We start from the raw sequence: 13,300 nt of genomic DNA on the forward strand, positions 1-13,300 counted from the left end.
GATTTCAACCATTGCTAAACCGTTACTTCTGAAAACATGAAAAGCATGAGGGTTATGCCTATCCAACTTGCACAGGACCAGGCTGCCTGACAATTCCTAGTCTGCAAACCACTCTCTCTAAAACACAAGCGCAGGTGCAGCCCATATTTGGACGTTGAGTGAGTTAATGTTCTACCCTCTGCTGATTGCTTAGTTTATTTCATTTGATAGAAGTTTTTATGACAACCTTTGATTACCGTGGAAATGTACATCTGTAACTCCAAGTAATAAATGAAACTTGTAAAAGTCAGAGGGTTTTTTAAAGTATTATTTAATACATTCTAATCAAATAGTAACAGCAGTAAATAAACACTCTGAAAAACAGGCAGGTACCCCCTATATCTGGAAGAAAAGTAAGTTAGTATTCTACACAGTAGAAGGGAAACAGCTGTGGATGTCCATGCTCAGACAATTCAAGGACAACTCGGAAACTTGTGATGCCATTTCCAAAAATCAATGGCAAGAGGTTAGGACTCACAGCTCCTTCAAGGGGTAAAATGTCTCTATCCACACTGGGTTTTATTATCGAGGATTGAGTTGCACCTGTGTAGCATGACATTCTTGTCTTTAGCCTTAAAGGAAAAGAGAGATGTCTTTTCTGTTTGCACCAGTTTGAAATGTGTCTGTAAGTAAGGCTGCCTTGAAGTGGATTTACTACAGTACTCGTTCACGGGAGAGTTCATACGTGTAGTAAAAAGACAAATACAGGATCTCTTGGTGACTGGTTTTTGGTTGATTTGGTTATTTGCATAAAATGAGGGGTAAATACAAGCATGATCGGTCTAACAAAACTCCTACTGGATACATCAGAATGTAAAGCATAACTTGTTCTAACACAGACTGATCACCAGGCATCTAGAAGGGGAGCTAAGCCTGGATCAGCCAGCGTCTTTTCCTCCTTCAGTACTCCACACGGAACTGCCTCTCCTATGGAGCTTGGACTTCTGACCCCAATTTTCCCTCGCCTTTACTTGGGACTTTTTTTTTTTTTTTTTTTTTTTTTTTAGGGCCACTTGGTCTTGATCAGCCATAGGAGAGGAGGCTTCACTCAGCTGAAACTACCAAGGAGGATTTAAAAATCACCTAGCTACACCGTCACACCTTTAAATTAGATCGAGCTCAGATGCCCTTAAGAAAGAATTCCGTGCCATTATCCAGAGAAGGGCCTGCAGATTCTCGTTTACATAGCTGCGTTCGGAGATATTCTATATGAGGCATGTGTTCGAAAGAGAGAAATACTTATACCTGGAATTTATATTCTTCCAAGTAATCTTTTAGTCTTGTTGGTAAAGGCAGTCCCCAGATGGCACCGGTACATTTGTTAATGGTGAGTCGGCAGAGGTGTTGCAGAGAGGGTGCTGTAGTGTACAGAGGTTTGGTCAGATACAAGTGGACAGTCCCATTCCGGGGGGCCTCTGGGCCTGTCCGTTTATCCTTGCACATCTGAACATAGTAGTCAATCAGATGAACCACACTGTCAAATTGTTTAAGCTTGGACTTGACACATATGATAGAATCCAACCGGAATTTCCCATCTTGGTACTCAATCCGTAGGTTAGTCGGTCCAGCTGACGTCTTAACAGATATAGTTAGTAGGTAGTCTGAATGCGAACTATCTCTAATCAAGAAAGTTCCTTCTGGCGCCTCTTTTAATTTCTCTTTGGCTTCATTAACAGTCATACTTCCCCAGTACCATCCTGGGGGGGGGGGGTTGTTCAAAAAGAAAACAGAAAAGAAAGTGAAAGTTATTATAAGGGTTTTTAGAATACGGTCCGTAACTTGGCAGTGATTTTTCTAGTTTGGTTTTCTTTGAGGCAGGGCCTCATGTAGCACAGGCTGGCCTCAGTTTTACTCTGTAGCCAAGGATAACCTTGAACTTGTGGCCTTCCTGCCTCTGCCTCCCAAATCGTGGGATTTACAGGCCAGCACCATCATGCTCATTTTCCTTGTTGAACCCACTTAAAAAAAAAAAAAATGCCTGTGACTGGAAGTGTACTGGGGCTATCACAAATCTTTTAGTAGATATTTAATAAAAATTTAAGCCCATTCTAGGCACAACCGTAAGCCTATCATTTTTTCCCTTTCTTTTTAAAATGACTTTCTATAACTCTTCTTTAAACCATGTTAAGATTTTCTTTTCCTAATGAGTCAAAAGAACTTTTGCAATATGATAGACATATTTGGCTGAGGAGGAAAAAAATGATACTTTCAATACAGTTTAATTGAGACAAAAACCTAGTAAGTAAAAAAGGAGTAAGTTTGGGAGAAAAGTGAAAACTAATCTCCAATATTTCCAATAAAAACAAAAGCATGTTTTCTGAATGGCTGATGCCCCCCCACCCCGCCCAGACCTGCCTGCCCCCAAGGAACTTGTAATGTCGGCCCTCGTTTGGAAAACCTGCATAGCACTACTGTTGACTGCTTTGATGAAAACTAGCTACGTTTGGGGGAAAGAGAGAGCGCAGAGAGCTGGCGCTTGGAAGTGTACAATCTTCACTGTATTCTTTTGGACTTTGACCTAGTTCAAACTGTATTACAACCCCTGTTCTCTGAAATCTCTATTTGATTGACTTGGTCATATCCAGAATCTCGCTTACAAAAGTGACACAAGACAGATCATTTAATAAGTCTGAACAATGTGCCCTCCATTTCGGCGTCACCCGCCTCACGCACGCACACCGCCAATATATAATATACCCGTGAAACCGCAGGGAGGGAGGCCGGGGGCAGAGAGAAAAGACTGGAACTCTTGCCCCACCCCTCAGCCCCTACTGCTACCAAAAGTTGTCTTGCCTCATGACAGACTTTAATCACAAGAATTGTTTTCGGGAGAAAAATGATACGCTTTCCTTTTCTTTTCCTTTCGGTGCTGGGAGCCGCTTCCGCAGTGCGCAGAGCGGCGCCCGAGACAAGGGGTACCTGGAGGCCGTCCTGCGCACGGCCCTTGCCGGCTGCTGTCGGCCGGGCCACCCCGCAGCTGCGCTCCACGCAGACTGTCTCCCAACTTGGCCGCCACCGTCCCGGGCTGCGGCGGCGGCTGAGCCCGGGAGCGCACGCAGCCCAGCCGGGAGGCAGCACAGCCCACTGGCCGCCCGCTCGCCCTGCGTTAAGGGAGGCGCCGGCCGCTTTTCTCCCACGCGGGTGCCCGAACCCCGGGCGAAAGCAGCCCAGGGTCACCGCACCGGGAGACCACTCCCGAGGAGTCCAGCTCGCGCTCTGTCCTCCGCCCAAGCCCCAGCGTCCCTCCACCTAAGATCCCGCCGGGCCGGCGGGCATCCCTCCCTGCGGCTCCCGGCTCTGCAGCCGGGATAGTTCCAGCGCTCTCAGCGCCCCGGCCCGGCTCGCACTCCTCGCCCGCCGCCAGATCCCTACCTGTTTGACCGAGCTCGCGCAGGGCCTTGGCCAGACGCGCCGCCTCCGGGGACTGCTCCTCCGCCGACCCCGCGGTCCCCCACTGGCTCCGCGTCCCGTCCGCGCCATTCCCGGAGGGCTCCAGGCACCGCAGGGTCATGAGAGATGAGTCAACACGTCAGAGGCAGGTGGTCGCCCGAGCTGCGGCCAGGGGACCTCGAGCCCTCCTTGGAAGTCACAAGGTATCCCAAAACGAGTCTGTGCGGGGCGTCCGAAATGGTGGCGGAGGGGGAGGGGGTTGGAAGCAGCTGGTTCCCTCTCTCCAAATTCCGGCAGGATGGTGTGGCAAAGTCTCTCGCAGTCACGGTCACCCACAGATCGCCTGTGAAGAGACAACGGGCAGACGCTGGGTCAGTCTGGGCTGGACCCCTAGGGCCGAGGTGGGGGTGGGGATGCAGACACGTGGAAAATCCCAGGGACTCCTCCGCCTGCGTACTTCTGTACCATTTAACCCCAAACATCCAGTTAACGCCCTGCCCAGCTCTGGGAAAAGGAAAAAAAGAGTAAAAAGGAGCTGAGTCGCCAGGCACTAGATTTGGCCTGAGTGGCGGGGTGAGGGGAGAGGCAGGGTGAGTGAGGGTAAACAAGGTGTTTTCCCGCCCGAGAACTGCGCTGGCATCACACACAGGCAGCTTAGGAAACAGTCACCTGCGGGTCGGGATAGGCCTCTATCATGGGCAAGTCTGAAAAAAAAAAACATAATAAATGCACAGAACATGGCAGTTCTCCGCACTTGGCATTTGCATCCCACATTTTGAGCAGCCCCAGGGCCCTTGGGAGGATGCATCCGCCAAAACCTGGTTCCCCGCCCTAAAAGCGCCGCAGGGCTCCTGGGTCGCCAGCCGAGGGTGCTGTGCCCGGGGCGCTGGCTAGCTTTGCGCCAGCCGCCGCATCCCCCGCCGCGGACGCGGCCTCGCCCCCACTCGTGCGGCTTCCCGGAGCACGCTCCGGCCGAGCGCGGGGGGCGCAGCGGCGGGCGCTCCGAAACGCGGAACGCTGCTCCGGCTGCTGCCGCCGCGGGCGCTGTCGAGGAATCGGCCCGAGCGGGCAGCCCCCGCCCGAGCTGCAGCTGAGGCCGGGGTTGAGCCCGCAGCGGCGAGCGCAGCGGTTCGTGCCATCAACCCGCACCGAGGTCTTACCTCCGCCGCGGCGATTGCCGCCTCCGCTCCAGGAAGCCTCCCCAGCGGACATGGGGAGGGAGGGGAAGCCGGGAAAGGAGGGCTGCCCGTCTGAGTTCTCCCCTTGACGTTTATTTCAAGAACCAGACGCCTGGGGATGCCACCCGGCTCCGCGCTCGGCAGAAGCAGCCGGACTCCGCTGCGCCCAAGGCAGACAAAAATCCCGGGGATCGGCGCCTCGCTCCCCCACCCCTCGTCACCCCAGGCTGACAACCCTGCTCGCAAGTGCCGGGTTTCCCTCCAGCTGCGGCGGCGGCGATGGGCGAAGGAGAAGGGGGGGCAAGGGCGGAGGCTGGGGGGGGGGAGGAGCGGGAGATCAGGTTATTAGGATTATAAATTTGGATAGCAGTTGTTTGGGGGGGTGGGGGCTCTGAAGACTTCTCACGGCCGAAAATGAACCCGGGAGGGGAGGCAGTTGCGTCCGGATGGGGCAGAGCCGCGACTCGAACTCTCCCGGGGAACCCTAAACTGAGGGAGCCCAGGCTGTGTGCCCGTTCCAGCGCTCCTACCCCGCCGCCCTCAGCCCCACCCCCCCACCGCCGCCACCGCCGTCCCCCGGGCGGAGCCTTCGGGCTTCGCGAGCGGTACCTGCCGCAAGCTTCCGGGCTCGGGGCACAGGGGATCTGGAGTCCGCGCGCCGGCAGCCCCGGCGCGCCCGGTCCGCGCCCCGCGCAGCGTTGGCGGCTGCGGGAGGGAAGGCTCATGCTTCAAGGGAAGCCCAAGGCCCGCGAGCCGCGGCGGCGGCGAGACTTGGCAAGAGTTAACCGTCTGTCCCCGGAGCAGAGTGTGCGCGCGACTTCCCAGCCCCACGCGCCTCCCTCCCTCCCTCGCTCGCTCGCTCGCCCGCTCCCCGCCTCCCGCCCCGCGCGCCCCGCCCGCTCGCCCGGCCGCTGCGGAGGCCGCTTTCCAGGAACTTTCCAGGAATCCGCCTCACGTGACCCGCAGCCCCCGCCAGCGCTTTAAAGAGGCTCGGGCGCTAATGCGCAGGCTTCAAGGGAGCCGGCTGGAGAGCAGGAGAGGGTGCTGCGGGCTGGAAGCCTGGGACTCCGCCCTCCTCTGACCCTGCACCTCGGGGTGCTCGGGGACAAGAGGGACAAGTCCCCAGCCAATGCCTTTTAGGTGGCCAGTGTCTGCCCCTACCCGCGTCAGCTCACCACCTTGGTCCCCCCCCCACCCTCTCCAGCCCGTCAGGGAGATGGGGACCCTTTTCCCAGCCAGCCACACCACCATCAGCCTGCCAGACGCGACCCTCCGCCCGCCGTACTGGGTGCACTGACAGGCGGGAGGCGGGGCGGGGGCCCAGAAGTCGGTCGCTCCGGCTCTAAGATCGCACGGAGCCGGGGCCGGCAGGCTACTGTCCAGGCCGACGACCACTCCCGGGGGCCTCAGGAAGCGAACCAGAGGCGGTCCCCTCCGCCAGCGTCCTAGAAGGCGGAGAGCGCCTCCTTAAAGCGATCGGTGCTGACTGCTCTCAATCCCTCCCCTTGGAGCTCAGGCGGTAGTCCCCTGCACCAGCCTTGCCCAGCTCCCCCCTCCATCCTCCGCTCAACTCCAAAGAGTCATTGCGGAGGTCCACCAGCCCACCTGCTTGGCCTAGAGAGGAGTTGTCCTTACCTGTGCACCGGTGGGCTGCGGGGTGACCGGCCCGGTGTGTGTCTCTGTGATGATGCCCTGCAATGTCGGGGACCCGGAATTCTCATGGAGCCCAGCACCTCTCCCTATTGGGACCCTCACCTTGCACTCTGTGGGAGGCCACCTGGCCTCCAAGCCCACATTCAAGGCACACTGGGCCCTGAAACGTGACCCACTTTAAATGTGACCTACTTTTTGCAGAAAAACAAACAAACAAACAGAAATAACACTCATGGGAAAACCGGACTCAAAAGTTTCGATAACCATTTTTCTTTGAAATACTATTCTGTTGCATCACTGCTCAAAAGCTTGAAAGGTCAATGGCCACTTTTAGTTGAAGCTGCGGCTATGGGGAAGTTGGGCAAGGGAGGCCAGGAGAGGGTGGGGGAGGCGCGGTTCCCAAGCCTTGCCTGGTGCCCCGCCTGCCGGCCATGGAAGGAAACACAACCAAACCAGTCCCAAGGCCAGGAGCCCTGGACCAATTTTTATCCGCAGTAACTTTTTTCTCTTAAATAATTCTATACACGTGACAGAGTGGTGGATGAGGAGACACGGCGCAGCTTAGAAGGACTTCGTTAGCGACGGATTCATATGCACAGGGCTGTGTTCTTGGAATCTTCGATAAGTAGGGTGGAGCTTCCTGAAATGTAAAAAAGCCTGTGCAAAGCATCTAACTGAACGGGGAGCTCACCTACTTCACGCTCCTAACCTTTTCTGTAAAATTAAAAGCTGGATGCAAGCTGTTGGCGAAAGGTTAACATGGTTGAACAAATCAGATCCCCATGGAGTCTCTGTAGCTGGAGGTTCAGATTAAACTTTTTGAACCGCTAAAATGACTGGGGTTCACTGAGGTCAACATTTTCTGTATGGATAATTTTTTTCCTTGGTAGAGAACCTCAGAGAAAAGTGTGTGCCTATGCTTCTGCACTCCTAAAGGTAGGTGTGTGTGTGTGTGTGTGAGAGAGAGAGAGAGAGAGAGAGAGAGAGAGAGAGAGAAGAAATTACATTAATTCCTACATGTCAACTGGAATAAATGGTCCAGCGGTGTTACTTTACTGATCGCTATGACCAAACACCTAGAAGAGGCATTTTAGGTGAGGAAGGACTGATTCTGACGTCGTGGTTTACAGGATACAGCCCAGACAGGCAAGGAAGGCCTAGGAGCTGGAGGACTCCCTCCAAGGAAGCAGGAGTTGGTGGTACAGTCTGCTGGAGAAGAGGTGGGGTAGGAAAGAGGTATAATCGGTTGCTTCCATCACTCCAGGGTCCCACTCCTGCAACCCACTTCCTTCAGCCGAGTCCCACCTCCGAAGACAGACGTTCTCAACTCTCCTAATGCTGCAACCCTTTAATACAGTTCCTTATGTTGTGGTGATACCCCCCCACACACACACACCATAAGGTTATTTCATTGCTGCCTCATAACTGTAATGTTGATACTGTATGAATGCTTACTGTCACATAAGCATTTTTTGGAGACAGAGCTGACAAAGTGGTCCCGGCCTCAGGCTGAGAACCACTGTCCTAGAGGATTTACAACCTTCCAATTTACTACCTCCAGTTAGGAAGCAGTATTCAAACTTACATAAACCTGTAGGGGATATTTTTCCATCTTTGCTACCTGGGCCTCTGCACAGACTCGTTTCTAGAATGTCTCTCCCTGATCCAGTGCAGGGAAGACTGCCATCATTCACATCATAGCTCAGTCACCTCAACAAGGAGTCACTGACTGTCCACAAAGATTACTGAAGGCACACAGCTCACTGTCAAGACACCAAGCTATGTGGGATTTTTTTTTCAACTTTTGTTTCTAGACTATTTCATGCCCAGCATTTTGTCAGCCCTTTTAATCCTCTAGAAACACTGTTGGAGCCATGTAGCAAAGGTCTATGAGATCCTGGCAAGCAAAAAGGGAAGAACAAAATTATGCAATTTTGCAGTTTGCATGTGGACAAGAGCAGGAGGGAATGTGGAGAGAGAAGTAAGTGTTTGGGGATAACAGAATAGGGGTGAATTTTAAAATCTGCCATTCTTTCATTTAGTATTTTTGATAGTCATTATTTTACCAAAGTCACTTGTGGATCAATATCTCCAATTGCCCTGAAGTAGAGTGTATCTTATTGACCTTGAACTTCAGCATTGAAGGACACCCCACCACCCCACCACCCCCAACCCCGCTCCTGAGCTATCACCCTACCCCTCAGCATCACCTCTGGGGATGTCTAATAGGGATTTCCAACTGAATATCCCAGCCTGAGCCCTGGTGACCCCTCCCACTCAGGACAAAAACAAAACCACACCCTTCCTCCATCCCTGCCTCTCAGGCCACCAATTCCAGTGTTTGATTCGCTCAGGTCAGAAGCCTCCGCGCATCACTCAATGGATTGCTTTCATATATGCACCTGTTGGCCAATCTTTCCATTCCAATTTCACAATAAACGTAGACTTGAAACACTTGCCACATGTTAAGTGCACACCAGGACAAACCACCCAGATCACTGTCGTGTCTCTCAAGTGGCTCCCTTGCCCCTTTGCAGACTCCTGACAGAGAATCAAGAGTAAATACGTTGAAACTGGGTCATTTCCACATTATTCCTCCCACCAAATACAAGACCAAGTCCTGTCATTTGCAAGGTCTTACAACATCCATTTCCACTTAGCTTGTTGCCTGGAGCTTGAGCCCCAGTCAGCCAGCTTCAGGCACACTGGACTCCTTGTCGATTGAAAAACAATCCATGCTTGCCGCTGCTTTGGATCTTGTTTCCTCCACTTATTGAACTCTTCCATATGTCTGTGTGGTTTCACCCAATTTCTTTAGGTCTTTATTTAATGTCCCTTTCTTATCAGGACTTACCACCTAATTCAAAGTTTTATGCACACACCCACGCATGCACGCCTCTTCTACGCTCTAGTGTCGTCCCTAACACTGATCACTATCTGCGGTGTTTTATTTGGAGAGGACAAGGGGCTTTTTGAGACAAGGTTTCACTCTGTAGCCCAAGCTGGCTTTAAACTCAAGGGAATCCTCCTGCCTCAGCTCCCCAACTACAGCTTTGATGCTTAGCATACTCTTTCTACAGAGTAGTTGTTACTTCATGTATTTAACATCCTTCCGCCTCAGAGGGTGTGGATTTCCTCCGTATGGATAATACTGTCTTCCTTTTACCCACACAAACTGACCACTCACATTCTCGCCACAAGCTTCCTTCCATCTGTGGCTGCCCTGGAACTTCATGGAATTTGATCCCCCAGAGTTCTGGTTCGACTTTAAAATTCACAGGGTGCTGCGGCTGGAAGACAGGTCAGTGCGTAAGAGCACTGGCTGCTCTCCTAAAGGACTTAAGTTCAATTCTCAGCACCCACATGGCAGCTCCCAAACATTTGTAACCCCAGTTCCTAGGGATCCAATGCCTTCTTCTGGCCTCTGAGGGCACTAGGCACAAACACAAAGCATAGACATACATACAGTCTATGCACACATAAAACAAAATAAATACAATTCTAAAATAAATAAAATTTAGAGGGGGTCAAAAGGTGATATCATTCTGTTGCTGATGCTTAAGAACATGTCAGTTCAGTTGGGCAAGATGCTGACTACACCACAACCTCTACTGTGATTCTACACCAGGAGGGGATTGGAGGGCTGTTCACAAAACTAAAGAGCTGCTCCCACAACTGCATTGATGAATGGCATGGACTTGAACTGCACCAGACTGGACATGTTTGTTCTGTAATGAGGATATGCTAATACTAGAACTGACAGGCTTCTACAATTTACAGAAGTTGGGTAAACAATGGGTGATCTTTGGCAGCTAACTCAGATATGTGTTTCACGTACTTGTAGGTAGAAAGTTTAAGTGTCCATTACCTCTCCTCTTCAAATGTGTCACATTCCCTCATCTGCACAACCACCACACAGAGCCCCCTCAGCCCTCTCTGGCTCTGGGACCCTGCTGCAGTGGATATTTGCCTCGCCCATGACTTTGGGCTACCTGGCTTGATAGAGGTGGAGCTTCTTGTTTGCCACTTTAACTACTTTAACTGCTTTAAAAGAGGGGAGCAGTCTCTCTTCCTTGTGTAGTGGTCAGAGATGTGATTGCAGCTTCCAGCGCCCCTGGTGGCTCTCTGCCTTATTGTTATTCTGAGTGTTCCCCAATAAAAATGCGTGATATCCTTCTATTCGGGCTCTCGTGGACTCCTTGAACTCTGTCTACCCCATTCATTCTTCTAGAACACACGTACGCCTGGTTTATCCACAGGAGTGACTCATGCCCTGGGACACAAGGCCTCGTCTAGTGTCACAACCCCCTCAGGCAACTAGATCCTTGTCGTCGTCAAGACTGATTATAACTGCTCACGAAAAACAGCAATGATAACCAAGTAGGTCAAGCCATTTTAGGCCACACAGAGGAATGAAGACAACCGGGAGAGAAGGCTGAGGCCAGAGGGACAGAAAGAGATTCCTGGGCATTGGCATCCAACCCTCTGTGCTTTCCTTGGGTTTCTTGGGTATGGGAGCTGATGGCTTTATTTCCCCTGGCCTGGTTTGTTTGGGTCTCTGGAACGGTAAGCCAGGGTGTTCTCAAGCTGTGGCTGGGCTAAGTGTGGAGGGATTCAGAGGAGGGAGTGGAGCAGTCCTAGGAAGAGAAAGACAGGAGCTATTTTATCTATGCTACCTATTTTATCTATGCTAGTCTCCCACTCTTCATCGGGGGTTTCTTCATACCACATCCTCATCATAATGTCCTACGTGTGCCATCCCCTTAACAGAGGACTCACTGGAGGACAAAGGAAGAGGAAGAAGGCAGGACCCATGGACTCAGTGTCCCCAGACAGAGCTGGGAGTCGGGAGAACTGAGGTAGATGGAAGTCGCCCTCCCAACGTCTGAGACCTAAGAACGAAGCAGGTGGCCATGTCCTCCGATTTTCCCACAAAAGTGCATATTGATGGCTAGAGGCTGTTGATGATGTTTAAATCAAAGCTTTCTTAGAAACTCTTGTAAATGCAGAAACCACAAACCACCAGCCCATGGGCTGACTTCTTCAGATTAGTCAGTGGGTACACCAGAAAGATTAAAAATCTATAGATTTCATTCCCCCAGTATTTCCAGTTAACTCCCTCCCCATTCCCTCAAGATTGCATTGGCAGAAGTAGGAGTGGCCACCTTCTTTGGCCAGCGCATGGCTCTCCCATTGGCCACAACCCTCACCCATTATGTGTGACTGCCCCAGAACTCCTCATGAATTGCTTTTTGTGGGAAACCCCTTTTCTCTGATTGTGGAGAGATAATTCTCTTTGCCTAAGTGGGGAAATAAGAGAGAGCCCCCAACATCCTGAATTAAACACTGAGATGGCTCAGTGTATGAAGGTGCCTGCCATGGAGCCCAACAACCAAGTTCTCACACAGTGGAGGAAGAGAACCAACGCCCCAAGCTGTCCTCTGACCTCCAAAGATATCCTTTGTCAGGTTAAGGCATACACACACACACACACACACACACACACACACACACACACACACACAAATAATTTAAAGGTATTTTTAAAGACTTACTGTATCATGAAAAGTGGGAGAAAGCATATTTGCCCACAGAAGTGAAGTAACTCTTATGTTTAAGAGACTGAATTCTTGCTGGGGCACTGGTGGCACATGCCTTTAACCTCAGCATTTGGGAGGCAGAGGCAGGTGGATCTCTGTGAGTTCAAGGCCAGCCTGGTCTATAGAGCAAGTTTCAGGACAGCCAGAGCTGTAACACAGAGAAACCCTGTCTCAAAACAAAAAATGGAGAGAGAGAGAGAGAGAGAGAGAGAGAGAGAGAGAGAGAGAGAGAACAGCTGACTTATTTCATTTTTCTATGTTCGTACCTAGTCTTATAGGCTTTTGGGTAGATGTTACAGCTAAGATTTTCTCTGAAAAAAAAAAAAAAAGTTCTACATGATGGCAGACACCTTCAATCCCAGCTCTCAGAAGACAGAGGCAAGATCTGTATTGTTTGAAGCCAGCCTACTCTACATGGTGAGTTCCAGGCCATCTAGGGCTAATGAGACCCTGGTTTGGTTTGGTTTGGTTTGGCTTTGTTTTTTGTTTTTTGTTTTGTTTTGTTTTTGTTTGTTTGTTTGTTTGTTTGTTTTGGTTTGGTTTGGTTTTTGAGTGGGAGGGCTTGGCTTGGCTTGGTTTGATTTGGTTTGGCTTGGCTTTTTAAAGATAAACAAAAGAAGAAGAGAAAATCTCTTCATGGTTCACTGTGAATCCCAGGCCTGTTAGCCTCAGGTGAGAACCCTGATTGCAAGGGCCGTGCAGAATGCCTCTATTTAAGTACTTCTGAGAAATAGAGGTTGCCTTGAGCGCTGTAGGGACTGTGTAACAGGATTGGACTGTGCAGTCAGAGGTCATCAATCACAAGACTTCAGTTCTGGGAAAGAGATTTCACCAGTGCAAGACAGGGTTCTTCTCTCTCTCCTCCCCCACGGCTCCTTTTTTTCTCAATGCACCAATGCCTGGGGCCATTGCTCCTTCTCAAACGCCCTTTCCCCAATATCTATAAGGGTTCGCTGAGTCCAGGCCTTTGTCCAGAAATACCTCCTTTCCCACTCTCTCTCCCTGCCCACGATCGTTTCTTTGTTTCCAGTTTAACTTTCACCTTGCTGATACCCCTCACTGCAACAGTTGTTCACTTGTGTTTGCTATCTTTTCCCTGTAAGTAGAGGCTTGGTCTGTGACCTCATAACTCCATCTCTAATACTCTCAACAGCGCCCCCCCATGGTAGGCGCAACCCACCGGAACTCAGAGAATGAGCGAACAAATGAACAAAATGAATCTTTTTTTTTTTCTTTTGTCACCTACTTTCCAGTTTGGGTCCCTTTAATTTTGTCATCCTACGCTTTGGTGTACCTTTTGGCTTGCTCTTGTGATGTGCGTCACTCTTGAGCCTGCAGCCAGGAGTCACTCGGCTTCCATGACGTTCTTCCTCAATCCTAAAAATAGCATCTAGTAAAGAGCTTGGACAAGATTCACCTAATCAACAAACACATTCTTCC

At 50.9% G+C, this 13,300-nt stretch overlaps 1 protein-coding gene across 2 annotated transcripts; it reads right to left on the reverse strand.

Moving 5' to 3' along the window:
• Window positions 1-304: 304 nt before the first annotated feature.
• Socs2 (suppressor of cytokine signaling 2) lies at window positions 305-5,426 on the reverse strand. 2 transcript variants are annotated; one of them, XM_051206274.1, is made up of 3 exons: window positions 5,217-5,426; window positions 3,412-3,772; window positions 305-1,736 (listed from the first exon to the last, which is right to left on the reverse strand). In XM_051206274.1, the coding sequence occupies exons 2-3, from the start codon at window positions 3,548-3,550 to the stop codon at window positions 1,279-1,281; spliced, it is 597 nt and encodes a 198-aa protein (XP_051062231.1). In that variant the 5' UTR covers window positions 3,551-3,772; window positions 5,217-5,426; the 3' UTR covers window positions 305-1,278. The 2 variants fall into 2 exon arrangements, with proteins under 2 accessions (XP_051062231.1, XP_051062232.1); XM_051206275.1 differs by lacking the exon at window positions 5,217-5,426 and adding an exon at window positions 4,099-4,223.
• Between the last annotated feature and the right edge of the window lie 7,874 nt (window positions 5,427-13,300).

The sequence above is a fragment of the Phodopus roborovskii genome, unplaced genomic scaffold (genome assembly GCF_943737965.1).
Source record: "Phodopus roborovskii unplaced genomic scaffold, PHOROB, whole genome shotgun sequence".
NCBI lineage: Eukaryota > Metazoa > Chordata > Mammalia > Rodentia > Cricetidae > Phodopus > Phodopus roborovskii.

Bases quoted from the DNA above. Each gene is read 5' to 3' on its own strand.
- Socs2 (XM_051206274.1), bottom strand. From the start codon at position 3,550: ATGACCCTGCGGTGCCTGGAGCCCTCCGGGAATGGCGCGGACGGGACG. The intron at 1,737-3,411 runs GTAGGGATCTGG...CCCCCCCCCCAG, and splicing joins GCGCGAGCTCGGTCAAACAG to GATGGTACTGGGGAAGTATG.